At 40.6% G+C, this 22,681-nt stretch overlaps 1 protein-coding gene across 1 annotated transcript in view; it reads right to left on the bottom strand.

Annotated features, from left to right (window-relative positions):
• LOC131195313 (uncharacterized) overlaps nucleotides 1-22,681 on the bottom strand; it is a 222,272-nt gene that overhangs the window by 111,705 nt on the left and 87,886 nt on the right. The window contains exon 11 of the mRNA XM_058177111.1: nucleotides 1,917-2,038. Coding sequence (XP_058033094.1) covers nucleotides 1,917-2,038 — 122 coding nt within the window. The remainder of the gene's footprint in view (nucleotides 1-1,916; nucleotides 2,039-22,681) is intronic.

The raw sequence follows: 22,681 nt of genomic DNA, 5'->3' as shown, positions 1-22,681 counted from the left end.
TTGCTGTTGTAAATAATCAGCTCCAACTTTGGAGACCCTTCATAAACTTTTAGGAGAGGGGAGCATATGGTCCATAAATTGTGCACCTTTGCATTAGATTGTACTAATCCACTCCCATGGAAATCTACACTAGATTTTGTCTGTAACTCACATTTGGACAAATGGGAGAATTGGGCCAGTCTGAGCAAGTAGATCTTTATGGATTGGAGGTAAGAAGGAGAATTATGGCTGAACAAGGTAAATGGTAACATTTTTTTAAAAAAAAGATCAAAACAATCCTAATAAAATCCTTCTTTTATTAAGGTTCCCCTATCCCCCATCATTATTTTAGGATTAGATTCAGGGTTGGGCTGCTGGGGTTCACAGGGGTTTGGGAGACACTCTACCTAAGATTCTGTGCAGTTCAGAGAACCCACAAATCCCATTCTTGGTTGGCCCTGCCCACCCCTCCCCTCCCCTCCCAGGAGTCCCCACGTGGCCCGTTTTGGACGCAGGTAAGTGCAGGGCACATGTGGCGGCTCGGGGAGGGCAAAAAACAGGCCTACCGGAAGAGGGTCTCTGGAGGGTCTCCAGAGCCTGGGGAGGCTGTTTTTGCCTTTCCAGAGCCTCGAAGAATAGCCTCCGGAGACCGCAGAAGGCAAAAATGCCCCGCCATGGTACAGGAGGCCAACTAGGCCACACCCAGCATGTCCATGCCTACTCAGCAACCAGGCAGAAAATTTAAGAAGCTCGCATAAGAGCACCAGCGTGCCTACCATTCCTGTCCTAATGTTCACTTTGGTTGTATTCATTTTGTGTGTTTATTTCACGCTTATATATATTGTTTAGTATGTGTCTTGACAAAATAAATAAATAAATAAATAAATTCCTTGCTAAAATTTTTGAAGCCCACCCCCCCCCCCCTTAGATTCTGAAGACAATAACTTTAATCTTGCTCTTAAGTGAGCCACATAGCACCAGCAGAGGCTGTTAGAAATATTCCAGCCCACACACTTCAGCAGTGCTCATCTAGGAAACAGAGGCTGGGGTTTTAGGGGAGTGGGCACCAGCAGGATGAGATTGAACAACTTAAATAGAATAGAAGAATAGAATAGAATTTTTTATTGGCCAAGTGTGATTGGACACACAAGGAATTTGTCTTGGTGCATATGCTCTCAGTGTACATAAAAGAAAAGATACGTTCATCAAGGTACAACATTTACAACACAATTGATGATCAATATATCAATATAAATCATAAGGATTGCCAGCAACAAGTTATAGTCATACAGTCATAAGTGGAAAGAGATTGGTGATGGGAACTATGAAACGATTAATAGTAGTGCAGATTCAGTAAATAGTCTGACAGTGTTGAGGGAATTATTTGTTTAAATATGTTACATTGCAGAAGCATTACATAGTTTTTGTGCCCCTCTCCTCTTTTCAAAGTGAAAATTACTTTTGCAGTGATTATCTATTTTGAATGGCTTATGATGATTTCTTAATAGGTGGTGGAAACATTTTTGGGTGAAGATGAAGGAGAGAATGGAGGAGGCAGGAAGCTTTATCTGAAAACCCCAGGCAAAACTGAAGCAGGCGGATTATAAAATTAGGATTTGGCAAGAATATTGTGGTTACAACTGTTACTCTAGCAGCTACCCTTTTCAAAGAAGTGCCCAAGGGCCTTTAATAACCACAAATGGCCAGGAACTCATTTTTATGGCTTATTCAAACGGCGTCACTTCCAGCAACAGGAGAAATGAAATGTATTTTCTGATTCTTGAAATGATGAACAGCTCCGGTACTAAATCACCACTTGTTTCAACTGTCATGTTGCCTTAGAAAGTTTTGCCCGCATTTTTCACTACCCCAAACACATTTTACATAGTTCTCCACGAACAAACAAAAAATAAACCGCCAAACGTAGGTTTGCTCACCATACAGAGAATCTATGTTTCTCCAATTCCTCCTGATAAGACCGTAATGCTCCATCGTCAGCATCAAGTCTGATCTTAGAACTGCTTTGCCCAACCACATCATTTGGATTGTCCTTCTTCATCTGAAATTAACATTCATAAATAACATTCCTGAAATAGTTGAAAATAGCAAGCAGGAGATCTTAGGACTCTTACTCAAATTGCCTACTTTTAGGACGACTATATCCGTTCAAAAACAATCTTGTTCATTCTGCAACATGTAGGATTTTAACTGATAACTGCCAAGGAAATTTCGTTAGCATTGATTCCCACACTATCATCTTAGGTCTTGCAAGAGTGCTGAATTCATCAATGTTACATTTCAATAGAAGAGAATATATGTAGCTGAGGGTTGTACTTTGGAGTCCTTTGTGCTCTTTGAACTTGGTGATTTGCTTGCAGCTGTTTAATTACCTGTCTAAGTAATATCATCAGTGCTCTTATGGGTTGCCTCCTGTTTATACACAGTCTGGTAGTGCAAGCTACTGTATACAACAGGGAGCAAATCCCTCACTCACAAGCACTGAGAGCACCAAGGATTCTCCAATGTTACAGTTAGCAACAGCAATAGCACTTAGACTTATATACCACTCCACAGTGCTTTACAATATTCTCTGATAAGTTTACAGAGTCAATTTATTGCCCCCAACAATCTGGGTCCTCATTTTACTGATCTTGGAAGGATGAAGGCTAAGTCAACCTTCAGCCGGTCAGCATCAAACTCCTGATATGTGGGCAGAGTTTGCCTGCAGCACTGCATTCTAACCACTGCACCACCATTTTAGGCTACAATTGCTTTTAAGACTATCTAAACCAGGGGTGTCAAACTCATGGCCCATGGGCCAGATGCATCAAGTGCAGGTCATACCCATGCCTGGTTTAGTGAATGGAGAAAAAGTGACTATACGGCACATGATACCGCCATGATGACGATAAGGTGAGTTTGACATCCCTGATCTAAACCATTAGGGAATAAGTTCCTGATGGTTTGACTTTGTTATCTGGTCAATTTTCCTTCAGAGCAGAAATTACCAAATGGATTTATGTAAACATGGAATTACATTTCCTATCTGAGAAACTCTGTATAAATTAACTGAATGCACCCAGAAACAAGCGTAAATAGAATGAGTAAAGACAGAGTAGTATAGCTAAGAAAAATCTTGTTTGGTAGTATTATATTTGCAACTTCAGCTCTCCTCTACAGTGTTACCCATGTCTAATAAGTATTTTTTTATTTCTTTTTGTCACAACAGTATACACAAACAATTGTCATAGATAAAACAACATGTCTTGAAGAAAATATATATATATATGAGTAAAAAAATGCATCAACTATATTAATTTGATATAATAAAGGGAACAATAGGACAGGAACGGTAGGCACTATTGTGCTCTTATGCACGCCCCTTATAGTCCTCTTAGGAATGGGGTGAGGTCAATAGTAGACAGTTTTTGGTTGAAGGTTTTGGGATTTTGAGTAGAGACTATGGAGTCAGGTAATGAGTTCCAAGCATTAACAACTCTGTTACAGAAGTCATATTTTCTGCAATCAAGTTTGAAGCGGTTGACATTTAGCTTGAATCTATTTTTTGCTCTTGTAATATTGCGATTGAAGCTGAAGTAGTCTTTTGTAGGAAGGATATTGCAATAGATGATTTTGTGTGTTAAACACAGGTCATGTCGAAGTTGACGGAGTTGTAAGTTTTCTAATCCCAGGATTTCAAGCCTGTTGGTATAAGGTATTTTGTTGTTTTCGGAGGAGTGACGAACTCTTCTAGTGAAATATTTCTGGACTCGTTCTATTGTATTTATGTCAGAGATGTGGTATGGGTTCCAGATGGATGAGCTTTATTCAAGAATAGGTCTGGCAAATGTTTTGTATGCTCTAGTTAGTAGTGTAGAGTTTTTAGAAAAGAAGCTGCGTAAAATTAGGTTTACAACTCTTAGGGGCTTTTTTGCTATGTAGTTGCAGTGGGCTTTGGCATTAAGGTCATTTGATATGAGAACTCCAAGATCTTTGACAGGGTGGGGGTCGTCAGTTAGGTAATGTCCATTAAGTTTGTACTTGATTATTATTAATTATATATTTATATATACATACATACATTACATTAGCCATTTCAAACCCCTCCAATCCATACATACAGCAGACAGACACCCACTATGAAGATGTAGCACGACCACAAACACGAAGCCAAACAACAGCAATGCAGCTCACCAGCTCAAATCCCCCTGCAACTCAGACTAATCTGAGCACAACCAAACCCCCACCCAAACAGGACACACCCCCAGCCAATCAGAGCACAAAAAAAACCTCCATCCAATCAGAGCACAGCCAAGCTCCCACCCAATCAGTTCAAACCCCCACTAGCAGTTAAAAAGGAAGAAACAGCTGAAGCACGAAGCTGAAGCCTGAAGATGACGAATGAGACTTCGTCGAAATGTCGCCAAGACACTTCTAATTTTACACGGGAGAAAACCCGAACAACCAAAGACCAGACACACACACACACACACACACACACACACGCACACACACACACACACATATATATAATATTGTATATATATATAATATTGTATATGTGTGTGTGTATATATATATATATATATATATATATATATATATATATATATATATATATATATATACACACATATATATATATATACATATATATATGTAATATAATATATATATTTATATATATAATTATATATTATATATATACTTGATTATATATTAATGTCCATTAAGTTTGTACTTGATTATTATTTATTTATTAGTATTATTTCACCCCTGCCATTCTTGTATATGTCACTTGAATAAAATCTGATCTAGCATGTTTTCCGTAGGTGTGTGTGTATTATTATTATTATTATTATTATTATTATTATTATTATTATTATTATTATTATTTTATTTACACAAAATGACAGTATACACAGCAAACGAGATAACTATGCTGGATTTCATATCATAGATCACTAGTCGAACACTTCCCAAGCGTTTAGGACTGCGTGATGTATCGGCAAATTATGCGAACAGATCCCAGTAAGGTGGCCTTCTGTAGCTGACCAATGGTGATCTTGTCAGCGCCAATTGCTTTTAAGTGCTTGCCTAGGTCTTTAGGCACAGCTCCCAGTGTGCCAAGTACCACTGGAACTACCTGCACTGGTTTATGCCAAAGTCTCTGCAATTCGATTTTCAAATCTTGATATCTGGTGACTTTTTCAAGTTGTTTCTCATCCATCATCATCATCATCATCATCATCATCATCATCATTATTATTATTATTATTATTATTATTATTATTATTATTATTATTATTATTATTTCTCTTTTATTCATAATCATGAAACTCAGTCAACTGAATATTTAAAGATGTATCACAAATATTATTGACTGGCACTGATGGTTGCTATGGGTTACTGCCAACATCCTAGGTATCGACCAATTATCTTCTTAAAATGTATGATGTTCCAAGTAGCACAGTTTTTTGCAGTTCCACTGATGTTATTGCAGGAAGCTGTAATTTCTTGATGTATTTTGTAAAATTCTTGGACATGGTACCAAGTGTTCCGATGACAGTGGGTATCACTGTCACATTTTTCATCCATAATCATGTAGTTTCGATGGCCAGGTCGTGATATTTCATTATTTTTTTTTATTTATTTTTTTATAAAAAGTTTTATTTTTACAATCATATCAAATAATTCATCCAATGTACAGTTATATACAATTAGTCGGGCTTGCCCAGTCACCACCCCCCTTTTTAACACTCTTCCCTCTTCTACCTTCTTCTACTTTCCAGACCTTCCTCTCCTTCTCTTATCTACATCCTCTCCTCCCTCCACCCTACACCTTCCTTCTCCCTCTTCTACCCCTCTTCCTTCCTCTTCTCCTCTTTCCTACCTCCTACTCTCTCTTTTCTCCCTCCCCACCGTTCTAAAATGGTAACTGGGCAGACCCGACCCTGCATTAATTATATTTATACATCTTCAATAATCCCTGTACATTAACCATCACTCCATCTCTACCAAGCCCCCATTTCCCTCCCCTTACCCCCACCCCCACCCCGACTTCCCAGAACAAAATGCAGGGTATCAAAACTAACAATCATAATCCAAAATAATTCCTAAATTATAATCTCTAGTCACACCACACTTAGTCACACTCTCAATTCCCCTCTCCTTCAAAAATATATCTAATACAAAATATTTCCTAAATTTACTCATATGCTATTCGATATTTTTTTATCTGATACTTATTTTGAATATAATCAATCCACATTTTCCATTCTAAAATATATTTTTCTAGTGTATAGTCTTTCAAGTAAGCGGAGATTTTTGCCATCTCTGCCAGATTTGATACTTTGAGTGTCCATTCTTCAATTGTAGGTAATTCTTCTTTCTTCCAATACTGAGCAATCAAAAGTCTTGCGGCTGTTATTAAGTTCAAAATCAATTTAGTCTCTATAGCTGTACAGTCCATAATAATTTCATTATTTTTTCTAGTTCTTTTTGTTCGACTCTGTCATCTCCTGGTAAAGCAGTATCAATAAATTGTACGTTTTGGTTTTTGACAACTGTGATATCTGACATGTTGTGTTCTAAATGACGATCTGTCTGTATTCGAAAGTCCCACAAGATCTTTACCTTCTCATTATTATTATTCTTTTATTCATTAAACATGAAACTCAGTCAACTGAACATTTAAAATATATAATAAATACCATTGACTGGTGCTAATGGTTGATACACGTTGCTGCCAGCGTCCTAGGTATCAACCAAGTATCTTCTTAAAATATATGATGTTCTGAGTAGTGCAGTTTTTTGCAGTTCTGCTAGTGTCATTGCAGGAAGCTGCAATTTCTTGATGTGTTTTGTAAAATTCTTGGACATGGTACCAAGTGCCCCGATGACATTGGGTATCATTGTTACATGTTTCATCCATAACTGTGTAGTTTCAATGGCCAGGTCGCGATATTTCATGATTATCATTGTTGTTGTTGTTTTGTTTTGTTTTTATTATAGTACCTCATACACAGTCAGCCTCATATTTAGACTAGATTTGGGAATTTTGTCCTTCCGAAAGACCTGGGGTAGGCAAATGTTGTTCTTTGATGGTCTAAAGATATCCTTGCAGGATGTAAGCTGTTCCTAGTAAAGCTGCCTTTTGCAATTGACTGGCACCATTGTAATGCCAAGGGCATTAGCACCATTGCAGTGCCAATGATATTCAAGTGGTGCTACTAATGCTTTAAGATTGGATTGCATCCAAGGCGCCTATTAATATTGGTACTAACTTTGTTTTCTTTTGCCACAATCATTCTATCTTTAATTTGCAGGTCTTTGTATTTTGCAATTTCTTCCTGTTCTTTCTCTTCTAGTCTGCTGTTTCCAGGTACTGCCACATCCAATATCCAGACTTTTTGGTCTTTCTCACCCCATAGTTGTTTAGGTCTGGGGTGTTATGTGGCAGGTGACTGCCTATTTGAGTTCCATAGTCCCAAAGCATTTTAGGTTCTTCATTTTCTATTACTTTTTCTGTTTTGTGGTCCCACCTGTCTTGCTTGCAGGCAAATATTTCTTGCAGATATTCCAATTTGCCACTGTTGTTACTTTCTCATGCTATTATTTCTAGGTATTATGCTATTATTATTATATTTCTAAAATATAAGCATGAAATGGATGCATCTTTTTTTTCCCCCTTGCCTGTTCCGCTAAGGTTTTCTAATATCCGTCCCAGTAATAGGCCCTGCAATTTAGGTAGTGGCAGTGTGAAAAGCCTTTGTGATTTCGAAACAGATTGATTGATTGATTGATTGATTGATTGATTTTATTTGTCAACAAATACAAGAAAACAAGTAACAGAGTAGACACAGACACGGACACATTAAAAAATTTTGGCACAAAAAAAAGAAGGATATAAATTGGCAAAACATAGCCATAAACACATAGAATGATTACATATAATTGGGAACAGTAGGACACGGAGGATAGGCACACTGGTGCACTTATGCACGCCCCCTTAGGGACCTCTTAAGAAACATGAAAGGTCCATGGTAGACAGTTTACGGTAAAAGGTTTGGGGATTAGAGAGACTAACAACAGGATCAGGTAGATTGTTCCAGACACTTACTACCCTATTGCAAAAGTCATATTTCCTACAATTAAGATTAGAACGAATTACATTGAGTTTAAATCTATTGATGGCCCTTGTATTATTATGGTTGAAATTAAAATATTCATTTACAGGTAGAACATTTTGGTAAATAATCTTATGAAGTAAGCATAGGTTGAAACGTAGACAACGTCATTCAAGCTTCCTAGACCTAAGATTTCAAGTCTGGTGGTATAGGGAATTTTATTTCAAGCAGAAGATTTGAGAACTCTCCTAGTAAACTATCTCTGGACCCTCTCTAATGTAATGATGTCTGAAATATAGTGAGATTCACGTGTAAAGTGCAGATACTGAAGGCACACATTGCGTAAGAATCTGTATTGTTACGCTGAAAGTGCAACACAGAAAGGCATTAAATGGATTACTGTATACATGAACATCATTTACTGGGCTATGTTTGATCATGCATATGACTCAAAACCCACTCAAGTCAGAGATAGGATTGTGTGACCCCGGGAATCATCTTCTTTCTCACAGTGACTGCATGGGCAGAAACATTTTGTCCCCTTTAATAACAACACATTAATAACTTAATTGCACACAGCACAATGCTCTGATCAGCATCAAATAAGATGCCACTGCTTTGCTCTTCACGCAAACAAAACAGCAGAAATAGATAAGTGCCCTGGATGGCTCTGAAAATTACTCTTCCTCTAAATGTATCCTATGAAGACTTTTCTTACAACAATGGTACTTTGGCTTGCTTGTTTGTTTTAAGTAAATAGTAGTGGACTTGGCTCAGCCAAAATTAAGCAAAATTACATTTCGTTGAAATCAACTACACTTCGGTCCTTTACGTATCTAAACCTAAAACCATTTAGATGAATGAAAAACATTCAGTGAATCAAAAAAAAACAAACACCTTCTAGGCAGTGGTGGGATTCAAATTTTTTTACTAACGGTTCTGTGGCCGTGGCTTGGTGGGTGTGGCATGATTTGGTGGGTGTGGCTTGGTGGGCGTGGCAGAGGAAGGTTACTGCAAAATCCCCATTTCCTCCTGATTAGCTGGGACTCAGGAGGCAGAGAATAGATGGGGGTGGGGACAGCCAGAGGTGATATTTATTGGTTCTCCGAATACTCAAAATTTCCGCTACCGGCTCTCCAGAACTGGTCAGAACCTGCTGAATACCACCTCTGCTTCTAGATCAATCTTTAATAACGTGACACACAATATCAATAAGACTCTATAAAACATTCCACAAGACAGTGGCAATCACTTCAGCACTGTTGCCAAGAAGACATGGACATGCCCATTACTTTGGATCTCTTCAGTCCCCCCAAAAGAGTTATGCCCCCCTTTTCTCATTTTTTTCCTTAAAAGAGTGCAGAAACATGCTATTTTTTCTTGGCACCACTGAAACTCTCTGAGTCCCAGAGACCACAAAAAAATGGCTCAGTGGGTCTGGACGGAAGATTATGGAATTTTATTCTTAAAGGCATGCATCAGGCTATTAATCTATTATTTGATATACTGCCTCTCTACCACTGTTTAACTAATGTTGATGGAAATAATCCAATGTTAAAAAGAAAAACACTATAAATTATCTTTTTCCACAGATGTAGTCATATTTAATGATTAATGTAATTTAATTTAATATTCATAATATGAATGTGTTAGTAGAATAATGGCATTGTAGAAAGTACCAGGAATAAAATATATTTTAAGCCTTTGTCAGGTAAGTTTCAGGATAAATTTGAGGCTGAAGGCACAGATTTTATAGTTATAATTTTAATATTATGATTGACTTGCCATAGCAAGGAGGGCATAGGTTAAAGAATTAGCCAAGACTATCATTACACAATGATGAATAATTGTCAATATGCAAGTCCATTTTTTTTCTATCTATTAATCTATCAACCTCATATATTGATTGTGGGATCTCAAGCTGCAGATATGCAAGTTCCAAGTCAAATTAAAGCAAAAAAAAACCAAAAACCAACCCAACTGTTTTCTATGATGTAATCTTGAGCATAGGTTTCCTTTTTTAAGGAGTACATGAGAAATTGCTTTGAAGTCCTGAACTTCATTGTTTGGAAAGCAGAAGAATTGCGGAATAAACTTAAATAAGTTGTTAAATATGAATGTGAAAAGAGAGTGCCAAACATGAAGAAACAGAAGAAAGCAAAATGGATGTCAGAACTCATCATTCATCATCATTGGCCACCTTCAGTTTCAAAAGACTATGGTATCGTACTCTGGAAAGAGGTCCTAAAACAGCATCTAGTGCAGCGGTTCTCAACTTGTGGGTTGCGACCCCGTTGGGGGTCGAATGACGATTTGCCAGGGGTCGCCTAAGACCATCAGAAATATGGGAAGTATACTTGCGAGTCGAAGAATCGCGCTCCAATGGTTGACTCCACAAGCCAGCTGCAGGCTCTTCAAATCACTAGCCGAATTCGCCTTCAGGCGCGATGAATTAAAAAAGAGAGAAATCTTTGCTCTGATGTCTCCCTCTCAAGCCAGCTGCAATCACTCCCAATCGTTATCCTAATCTGGCTTCAGGCGCCATAAACTTAACAGGGGAGGAGTCTCCGCTTTAATGCCTCCGTCCTCAAGGCAATCGCAAGCAGTTCAGATCGCTAGCCAATACGGCTTCAGGCACGATAAATTCAAAAAAACAGTTTGCCGCTTTTTTCCCCTTCTGCGGCTGCTGAGGCGCGCTGAGATCAGTTGGGGTCGCCACATCATGGGGAATTGTATTAAAGGGGTCGCAGCATTATAAAGGTTGAGAACCACTGATCTAGTGTGACTAAAAAGGCAAATTCGAGAGTGGTAATCCCTTCCACACTAAAGGCAGATACATTCTGTCCCCTGCCCAGCCCCCAGGCTTTGTTGGTTCCTGGCTGCCTCTTTGCCTCAGCCTGCCAAACAAGTGTCTCTTCGAATTGGAGAAGGCCATGCTGCATCTTTAGCCTCCAAGCTGAACGATCAGAGATCAAAGTTTCCCAGTCATTAATGTCCAATCCCAAGGCCTTTAGATCCCTCTTGCAGATATCCTTATATCACAGCTGTGGTCTCCCTCTAAGGCACTTTCCCTGCACTAATTCTTCATACAGGAGATCTTTTGGAATCCGACCATCAGCCATTCTCACGACATGCCCAAGCCAGCGTAGACATCGCTGTTTCAATAGTATATATATATAGTATATATATATACATGCTTGAAATTCCGGCACGTTCCAAGACTGTGCTATTTGGAACGTTGTCATGCCAGCTAATGCCAAGGATACGTCGGAGACAGTGCATATGAAAGGTGTTCAATTTTCTCTCCTGCGGTCATAAAGGGTCCAAGACTCACTGCAGTACAAGAGTGTGCTCAGGACACAAACTCTATAGACCTGGATCTTTGTATGTTCCGTCAGCTTCTTATTAAGCCTGTCAGAACTAACAGTGGAAATTACTTAGAAAAGAATAAAATCCAAAACCAAGAAAGACAAAAATCTCAGAAAGGATCTTAACGAATTATTCAGACAGTTATTAGAAGAGACAATTAGTAATACTACAACATCTGCAAAAATATGAGAGATGAAAAGACTCCTGAAGAAGAAAAAGAAAAGCCTTCCAAAAAATTCCCATACTCAAAAGGAGGGTTCCAAATTTGAAATGACCCAAAAGAAAAACAATGAATAGATAGTACCTGATTTCAAGAAGATATTCAGATGCCAGGATGTGTCTAAAAAGATCAGAAACTTGCAGACAATGATCATCCCTGTGACACACAAGGAAAGCAACTTGATCCTGAGGCAGGATAGAAAAAATATTGATCCTTTCAAGCTTGGGTTGAAGAAGATCATAGGTACCCAAGAAAACAAATGGGTCTTTGAAAACAAACAAACCCAAGAACATCATAGGTACCCAAGAAAACAAATGGGTCTTTGAACAAATCAACATATCTTACTTGAGGCATAAAGGACCTTTAAAAAGTCATCATATTTTGGACACATTATTCAAAGACCTAACTCACTTGAGAGGTTTATGATGCCAGGAGTAATTGAAGGAAAGAAAAGAAGATGACCAGCAGTTAAGATGGAAGGTCTTAATTGTATTTTTTTATTTGTTTGTTTATTTATTCATTTCATTAAATGTATTTGCCATCTGTCTCACCACAAGACAACTCTTAATTACAGCAGTGATCCATTGTGGGAAGACCTGAACGTTCAAGTTGGGAAGAGATTACAATAGAAAAAAACCCATCTAACTATATGATCTCTAAGAGCTGACATTGATTTGATGGTACATAATAAACTAATAAAAATTGAAGATTTGAGGAGAGGAAAATAGTTTTGAACTAAGCAGCACTCTGTGCCCAGGGAAGGATTAATATTTTGTTAATGTGTGTCACAAAATGTTATCATTACTCAAATGATGTAAATTGACATGTTGATGTTGTTTTTGTATTTGTGCCCATTACAATGAAGTTTCACAGAAATCTGTTTTGTTCCTTTCAGAGGATAAAAAAGCACTTCAATAGACCAAGTTCCCGTCTTCTGATTAAGAAAGGAAGTTTTCCATCTCATCCTTGACCCCATAGGGGTTATTGCAACTAAAGCCACACAAGTACCACTATATATGAATGCTTGGTATCTATTTTTGCCGATGTGCTCTTGCCTAGGAAGCTGTATGGCACATAAATACTCCGATGGAAATAAAAGGATAAGAAGGATGAAAGCATCCATGTGTAAAACTGAAATGAAAATAAATGTAATAGCATTGTTTAATCATTTTCTTGTGAGTTGGGTGACTTTAATTTGTGGAGGGCCTTTTTTTTTTTAGTGTGTATTCTTTCCTTTATTTTCTGTATCACTGAGCTCATTACTTTTAACTCTAGATAGATTTCCTAGTAGAATGCAGTGTAATTCTTCAACAGCCATAAACAGTGAAGAGTTGCTTAAATTAAAGATCAATAAAAATACAGAAGGAAAAAAAAAAGAAAATGCGTCATAAATAAAAGAAGGGGAGGCTGGCAAAATGCTGTGCAATTAAACACGATGAAAATCTAAAATGAAATTAAATTTGGTTGTGATACATTTGCCATCCTTTTCTTCAAGACATTTACCACAGAATTAGAAGGGATTTTTTCGCCCTCTAATTTAAATGTTAAGCGGGCAGATGTGTGTCTTATGCTTGAAGAGTTGAAGCTTTGCATTATTTAGCATATTAAGATTCACAGAATTTAAAAAAGCCTCCCTTTATTGCCTCAAGGTTCTAATTAAGTAAACCTTCGCTTGGTACATTTAAAACTTCTTTTTGGGGGGGGGGATTTTTTATTTTATTTTTCTACTTTCTATAGGCACATCAATGCAAGAAACATGGAAAATACTTAAGATGCTACCAGTTCTCTTTGGCTCGAGGAATTAAACCAATTTATTACTTCAAGAAGATCTTAACGGGCTCAGCAATCAGAAAGATATCTAACATCTTCAGACTATTTTTTAATAAAAATGTAATAATCATAGGGGTTTTTCATAAGTAGTAGAAAGAAAACATGTGTTGTAAAATTCTGTGTAAAATTTCCTTTAAAGAAAACAATGTGAAAAAGCATACAGTAGTTTGCCTTTGCTAAACTCTTTTTATAGCATTTTATAATTGACCCCAATATGCTGTACAGTGCTAATTAGATGCCCTATCAACTATGAGATGATGGAAGATGAGTAGGAACAGCTGCACCAGAAATTGTAATTAAAATGAAAATCTTACTGACAAGTCTGCAGACAATTATTTACTGTATTCAAACATAATCATTTCTATTGACCATTTTGCTGTAACTGTTTTAAAAGTGAGCCCACAAAAGATTACCCCTATCCATTATATCATTTTCAGACTTCTAAGGATGAAGATTTGTCTCCTGTATCACAAAAGGAACATCCCATTGAGTTAACAAATGATACATCTAGTATTTTTCATGTTTTTCTATATGTAGGATATTTTTGTTACTACAACCTTACCCAATGGAAACATGAGATTCCATAATTGGTTCTTAAACCTGTCATATCACCTTGTGAGGACTCCAAGTTATCAGCTGGTTTTATCCAATCTTCCTCAATTTGATGCTGTTCAGATACAGTATATTCAGTTATAATTCCAATATGTCCTCATCGAAGGAGATTAGCAGTTCAGCACATTTCAAGGAAAGATGCCAGATACTCTTAGATAGGAATTTAAATTACAAACAGGGAACCTGAATAAATTTCTAAATCTCTACTGACGTCTCTATTTCCATATGGCATTGAAAGTGCATCTTTGGGCACAATGAGGCTATATCTGCTGAACAAAACTCTGCACTGGTGACAGAAAGGGCATCCAGCCAGTAAGCACTCAGCTCCATTGTAGTTGCCCAAACTCCACCCCACAAGGGATTATGGCAGGGGTGGAATGCTCCCAGTTCGGACTGGTAGTGATGGCGGTGGATGGTTCGGAGAACCAGTAGCAAAAATCCCTACCCCCTCCTCCGTCCATTCCCACCTGGTTGCCTGCTTGCTGCTTCTTTTAAAAAATGCTTTTAAAAGATAAAAAAAGAGGCTCTGACAATCACAGCTGAGCTACCTGATCATCAGAGCCTTTATTTTTACTTTTAAAAGCATTTTTTTACAACCTCTTCGGCTGAATCAGTTGTAAAAAAAATGCTTTTAAAAGTAAAAAAAAAAAAAGATCGCGCACCACAGCTGATCACCCCCCCACATGCTCTTCTACTTACCCCATACCTCCTTTTGGCATGCACTGAATGCATGCACCTTGCATTTGATGCATGGCGCGCACTACGCATGCATGCACAGATACATTCAACTCTGGGAATTGAAGTCCATAAGTCTTAAAGAGACCAAGGTTGGAGATCCCTGCTTTAATCCATTTTAATTCACCCGCTATCATCCTGTTTCCCACTCCTTTCTCCATTCATGTCTACCAATTCTTGTCTCCCTCGCCAGCATTTCCTTTCCAGTTTCCCATGAGAAAATGTGCCTGCTAGCTTATGTCATAGCTTCTATTACAATTCTGACAGATTATTGATGAGAAAGCTTGGAAGGGTGTTACAGAATCAAAATGCAGAATCAGAATGCAGCCACTGGAAAAGCCCTCTTTGGCTAATACAATTTTCATTCTGCGTTTGTGGTGCAGTGAAGTCAACTCTTTCCACTCTATGGCTTTAAACTTATCATAAGCACAGCCAACAATTCATAGGTTTCATCTTGACAAGCAACCTGCCAGTTTCTGTTCTCTGTGGAAATTAAAACTTAGACCAGAGGTCTCCAACCTTGGTCCCTTTAAAACTTGTGGACTTCAACTCCCAGAGTTCCTCAGTCAGCTTTGCTGGCTGAGGGACTCTGGGAGTTGAAGTCCACAAGTCTTAAAGGGACCAAGGTTGGAGACCCCTGGCTTAGACAACTTAGAACTACACAGACTTCAGTCTGATCTAAGCATAGTACATAAAATTATCTACCACAATGTCCTACCTGTCAATGACTACTTCAGCTTCAACCGCAACAATACATGAGCAAATAATAGATACAAACTCAAGGTAAACCGCTCCAAACTTGATTGCAGAAAATATGACTTCAGTAAAAGAGTGGTCAATGCCTGGAATGCACTACCTGACTCTGTAGTTTCTTCCCCAAACCCCCAAAACTTTAAGCTCAAACTGTCTACTGTTGACCTCACCCCATTCCTAAGAGGGGTGTGCTGTAAGGGGCGTGCAAAAGGCCACCCGCGTGCCTAGCGTCCCTGTCCTAATATTCCTTTTTACTTACTCTTTTCATGTATCCAAATTATGTTTATACTTTTACCTGTTATCTAATATATGATTGACAAAATAAATAAATAAAATAAAAAATAAATATTTACTTTAGCTTGACAATGGAGCTGAAGGCAAATATATGGATATTGCTCCTGCTTCAACAGCTACGTTGGAAATTGGAATTGGAGAATGTATTAATAAAGTTGCTGATTGATCATAGTAACCTGTTAAGAAATCCAGTGCCATCCATAGCAAACTGCAATGCCACCAAAATAACAACATGTGTACAGTGACATCATCACACATATGCTGCAATTATGAATTTGTGTCCCCACATACTTAAACTCATTGCGTTTGTATGATGTCATCATGCACATGTCATCATATATGACCACTTGCTTCCCTGTAGCCATCTATGAGGCAATCCCCCTGTCTATTTTGTGAACTACCTAGCTCTAAGTTAAGGAAATAAATTCTTCATCATTTGTTTCCTATTGGCTCTAGCTTGTACATTATCGTATTTGTCACAAGTCTTCTGTTATTCTGACTTCCTGCTACTTTAGTGCCTATTAGATTTTCAGCACATTTAGAGATAACTTACTCTAGTGCTTAAGGAGAAGATGTCTAGTGGTCACGGCATCCGCTACCTAGGTCATGAGTCAATGCCAGTTACATTGAATATAATTAAATTAGGCTCTGCGCATGCGCAAGATGGCGGCTCGCTAGGTGAACGGAGCCGCCGACGGGATGATCGACGCGGGATGGCATCGTCCAGACGGCTAGCCGGGCCGCCTATACCCCCCGGCCCGTTTTATCAGCTTCTCGGCAGCCGTGGGAGAGGTCTGCGGGCCTTTCCGGTGTCACGGCGGCCGAGAACGAGGCCGGGTGAGGGAGAGTGGTGAACGGCGGCCATTCCCTGGGCGCGTGGTGCGAGGTGAGGCCGCTGCCACGGATCATAGGCTTGTCGGCCCATCATGGCCTGTGGATTGTGACTGCTGTGACTGCTGAGCACTGGACCACCTCGGGTATGTTTACCTCCCCCCAGCCTGGCCTTTTCGGGATGAAGGGGGTTGAGAGTTTACCGGCTTTCCCACTGCCTTCCCTGCATGGAGGTGCTCTGAGGAGGTTTCTACCCCACTTATGCCGTACTTGGGATCTACGGCCTATTACATCTTACCGGCCCTCCTCAGAGGTGCCTGGCCCGGTTTCTGGGAAAGGCCCTGGATCTGAGGAGTGGCCAGGCCTTTGGACTAACTCTGAATCTGAGGAGCGGCCAGACCTTTGGACTAACTTTGAATGTGGGGCTTGCCTGGAGGATCTTCATCTTTGAACCATCTTAATGGAGGGAATTGGTGTGGTGATTATTGGAGGTGTCCCGGCCTTTGTGGGCCGGTTTCTTCCACTATTATTGATGCACTGTCATCTGCACTTACATGGCCTTTTGGGATCTTTGGCCAGGACTGTTCTTTGGAACTATGGTGGAAGGGACTTGGAGACCGATCTGAGATCTGCCGGAGGACGTACCCAAGAACAGCTGTAGACACTGCCGAGGGTGATAGAAGACCCACCCACCCACCTCGTTTTCCCCATGGATTTTAGGACTGGGCTATTTTTTCCATCTTTCCATCTTTAGCCTATTTATCAACATATATCAGCCACCATTGGACGATGGGTATCCATGTGAAGAAGAACTATGGACTAATACCTTGCCATCCCGGACAATTATCATCTCCCAGCGACTGCTATCCCCTAGCGAAATATTATTCTCACGATTCGCCTATGTTATTCGGTACAGGAACTCTTGCGCCTGCGAGGTGCCCCCGCCTCACAGGAATGGCCCGTTTTATTACCAAGGGCCGGCCTCAATGACGGATCTTGGGATCCACAGAGGTGGCATGCGAAGAGGAAGAGCCTCTGGGGTTTTTTAGATAGGGCATTTTTAAGGGGTGGGAGGGGTAGGACAGGTGTTGGGGGAAACCCGCCGGGTGGGGTATCAGTTCCTGCGCATGCTCGTGGCGGTGAGTTAATAGGTCCGAGGGCTACGGGGGGAGTTCAGGTTCCATTGGTGGAGGGTGGTGCTATTTGCACGGTATGGGGGAGGGGCAGATTTGGCGGAAGCGGGGGCTCGGATCGTGTTAAGGGGGCGCGCGCTCGATGCTTGCAGGCGATCGCGCGCCCCGAGCCCCCAGACTTCTCCCGTTCCCCGGATGGTCAAGACCCTCAGAGCCTGGGCCTTCGGCTGATGTTGTGTAATGCACGGTCCGTGGCCAATAAGGCCCCCCTAATTTACGATCTTATTCAGGGGGGTGCCGCGGACTTTATAGGCATTACGGAGACCTGGTTGGGCGCAGAAGGGGGCGTGCCCCTGGTACAGATGTGCCCGCCAGGTTTCCGTGCATTCCATCAGCCGAGAGCCCAGGGTAGGGGTGGGGGGGTGGCGGTTGTGATTAGAGAGAGTCTGGAGCCGAGGGAGACCACTGTACCTCAGATTGCCGGGTGTGAATCCCTCCTTGTGAAGTGGGGCCATAGATGTCAGATGGGCTTGCTAGTCGCGTACCTGGCTCCTTGCTACGTGACAGCTGCCCTACCCGAGCTCCTGGAGGTGCTTGCTGGGGTGGCAGTTGAGACCCCCAGACTTTTAGTCATGGGGGATTTTAACTTGCCATCTTCCGGCTCGTCATCGACAGTAGCTCGGGAGTTCACGGCTTCCATGACGGCCTTGGACCTGACTCAAGTAGTTGATGGCCCTACCCACATTGGGGGTGGTACACTCGATCTGATTTTTGTCTCTGGTCAGTGGTTGAGAGATCTGGACTTAAAGGAAATAGTCATCGAACCTTTGTCATGGTCAGATCACTCTCTCCTTCGCCTGGACTTTCTGACCGCCATTCAACACCGCAGGGAGACGGAGCCGATGCGTTGGTTCCGTCCCAGGCACCTGATGGACCCAGAGAGGTTCCGGACGGAGCTTGGGCCATTCCCTGAGGGTCTGGCTCACGGCACGTCTGAGGAACTGGTTGCGGCCTGGGAACGGGCCGCGGCGGGGGCCTTAGATCGTGTCGTGCCTTTGCGGCCTCTGACCCGGCGCAGGTCCCAACCGGCTCCTTGGTTCTCCGAGGAGCTGAGAGGGATGAAGCGCCGGAGAAGACGCCTAGAGAGCTCTTGGAGGTCTAGCCGTTCAGAGGCTGATCGGACACTAGTGAAGTCCTATACTAGGACTTACCTAGTGGCATTGAGGGAAGCGAGGCATTGCTACACCTCCTCCCTCATTGCGTCGGCAGATAACCGCCCAGCCGCCCTGTTTCGGGTGACTCGTTCCCTCCTTCACCAGGGGGAGCGAGATGACCCGCTGCAGGGACGTGCTGAGGAGTTTAACGGTTATCTATACGATAAAATCGTTCAGCTTCGGGATGGGTTGGACCAAAATTGCGGTGACTCAGGTGAGGCGCCCGAGGGTGAAAAAGAAAAAGGTCGGGTTATCTACGGGACCGCCTACTGCTACCAAATACCTCTCACCGACCCGTGCGCTCTCATAGAGAGGGACTCCTCAGGGTGCCGTCAGCGAGGCAATGTCGTCTGGCGACGCCCAGGGGAAGGGCCTTCTCTGTGGGGGCTCCCACCCTCTGGAACGAACTACCCCCAGGACTTCGTCAGCTTCCGGACCTTCGGACCTTCCGCCGCGAGCTTAAAACATACTTATTTAATTGCACAGGACTGAGCTAGATTTTAATTTACGGTTTTTAAATTGGGTTTTATTTTCATATTTTTAATTTAGGCTTTTAGAATAAGTTTTTTAACTGTTTTTAGATTGTATTTACCTGTTTTTTAAATGCCTGTAAACCGCCCTGAGTCCTTTGGGAGATAGGGCGGTATATAAATTTAAACAATAAATAAATAAATAAATAAATAAATTAGGGAGATACCTATCCAGTGAATTAGATTTTCAAGAACCTTTAGAAAATGATTTGGATCAACAGTCTTCAAACTGAACCCTTATAATAGGTTTACTACTATTCTTGCATAGGTGACTGATGCTATTAAATATATGTCCATTCAATCAATTCAGTTCAATCAGAAGAGAGCTGGAAGGGACCTTGGAGGTCTTCTAGTCCAACCCCTGCTCAAGGAGGAGACCCTATACCATTTCAGATAAGTGGCTTTCCAGTCTCTTCTTAAAAACCTCCAGCGATGAAGCATCCACAACTTCTGATAGCAAGCTGTTCCACTGGTTAATTGTCCTCACTGTTAGGAAGTTTCTCCTTAATTCCAGGTTGCTTCTCTCCTTGATTGGTTTCCATCCATTGTTTCTTTCCTGTCCTCTGGTGGTTTGAAAAATAAGTTGATTCCCTCTTCTTTGTGGCAGCCTCTCAAATACAGGAATACTGCCCCTAGTCCTTCTTTTCTCTAGACTTTGTTGTTAGTTGCGAAGTCGTGACCCCATCGCGACCCCATGGACAACATTCCTCCAGGCCTTCCTGTCCTCTACCATCCTCTGGAGTCCATTTAAACTCATGCCTACTGCTTCAGTGACTCTATCCAGCCACCTCGTTCTCTGTTGTCCCATTCTTCTTTTGCCCTCAATCTTTCCCAGCATTAGGCTCTTCTCCAGTGAGTGCTTCCTTCTCATTAGGTGGCCAAAGTATTTGAGTTTCATCTTCAGGATCTGGCCTTCTAAAGAGTAGTCAGGGTTGATCTCCTCTAGAACTGACTTGTTTGTTCGCCTTGCAGTCCAAGGGTCTTCTCCAGCACCAGAGTTCAAAGGCCTCAATTCTTTGGCGCTCAGCCTTTCTTATTTCTCTATTTCTATTTCTATTTCTATTTCTCTAGACTAGCTGAACCCAATTCCTGCAACTGTTCTTCATATGTTTTGGTCTCCAGGCTTTTATTCTCCCATTGTATTACTTTATTCTCCATTGTATTTGCTCTAGAGAAAGGACATCATTTGAAGTTCAATAAAAACCACAAGAACAGAAATCAACTATCAATGGAAGTCTATATAAAACTATTCTTATGTAAGTTGTCTGCTTTCTGGTCCAGCCCGTTGATAGCCAGCTTGTCTGAATGAAGCTGTCCTGAGGTGTGGGTAGCAAGCATGTTCTTTATCACTGAGCTCTGACTCTTTGGGCCCTCCAAGCCATTCTATGTTATCAATACAAGATCTTGTTTCTTTTGACTGGCAGGAGGTCTTTAATAGCTTAAGGAAATAATGTTTCTCTAATGCTCTTAACTGGAGATGCCAGGAACTGAATTAAGAATATTACAAATGCAATACAAGTGCTATCACACTTTCAATGTCCTCTACATAAGTCTTTATTATAGGCAACCAAAAAAAGGCAACAAAAATGGAAAAACAATAGAAAGAATTTCAAGTACATCATTCATAGGACATATTAAGATTACTTTAGACCTTACTTTAGACATTCAAGCCAATAATACTCTATTCTAAACTACCATTACAGAATATAAAGACACAATGTTCATTTTTCATTAAAGATGTTTTTAAAAAGTATGAAAAGAGATTACCGGTTTATTCCAGGGATGAAATCCAGCAGGTTCTGACAGGTTCTGGAGAATTGGTAGCGGACATTTTGAGCAGTTTGGAGAACCGGTAGCAGAAATTTTGAGTAGTTCGGAGAACCAGAAAATATCATGTCGGGTTGGCCCCAGAGCGGGGTGGGAATGGAGATTTTGCAATATCCTTCCCCTAGAGTGGGGTAGGAATGGAGATTTTGCAGTATCCTTCCCTGCCATGCCCACCAAGCCACACCATGCCCAAAAGCCATGACAACAGAACCAGTAGTAAAAAAAATTGGATTTCACCACTGGTTTATTCCTAATATTTTTAGGTTGAAATACTGGAACTCCGAAGAGGGATTTATATTAAAAATATGGTCTAACATATTTCTGGGCACTTTTTTCTAACCACACTCAACAATTAAGAACAGTTCTCCCCTTCCTGAATTCTTTTTTCTATGCAGAATGCTCACATACAGAGAAAGTATGATGGAATTGAATCCATTCCCCAAAATTAAAGGATTAGGTTAGCCTTCTGTACATCCATATATTTGAATGGAGACACCTTTGAACCCTGTACTCAACATCAGTACAGAAGGACTTCAACTCCCACAATTCCCCAGCCAACATCCTAACTGATGAATAATGGGAATTGAAGTCCACACCTCCTATACTTGCCAAGTGTGGAAAACACTGCGCTAGATCTGCTTTGTGATGCCAATACAGCCATTTTCTTTCTTTGCATGAATTCAAATAAACGAGTATAGGGCTAGTTTTTTTTTTTTTTTAAATCATATACTGCATAATTCTCTCCTTCCTGCCTAACTTTCTGTATGTCTCCACTACAAGTTGAAAGGAGAGGGGGCGGGGGAGAGAGAGAGCGAGGGAGATGGAGAGAGAAAGAGAGATGTAGAATAAAACATAAGCATCATATTAAGTCTTAGTGAAGCTGTCCTGGGAGCAGAACTAAGCAACTGAAATGAAATGAAGACTAATAAGCCAGTGATTTTGTGTATTTGTAAATTAGACTATACATACCCAATTGTGTTGCCATACTGCAGTAGGTTTGCAGAATATTTGTGGCATAAAAATCATATCTGTTCAAACCCATGTGCAAGTTTTCTAGGTATGAAGAACGAAGGGCACACATTCTTTTATTTTAACAAACGTTAGTGATCCTTTTGAAACACTGCCTCTAAGGATTTATTGATGGGAGAAGCCTCTGGGGTTTTTTTCAGGTAATTACGTTTACATCGTATATATAGCAGATACAAAGAAGCATGTTCCATGCCAG

This window comes from Ahaetulla prasina, chromosome 3 (genome assembly GCF_028640845.1).
Source record: "Ahaetulla prasina isolate Xishuangbanna chromosome 3, ASM2864084v1, whole genome shotgun sequence".
In the NCBI taxonomy this organism is placed as follows: domain Eukaryota; kingdom Metazoa; phylum Chordata; class Lepidosauria; order Squamata; family Colubridae; genus Ahaetulla; species Ahaetulla prasina.
Note: the sequence above shows the minus strand (reverse complement) of the source record. Positions and strands in the feature narration are given on the sequence as shown.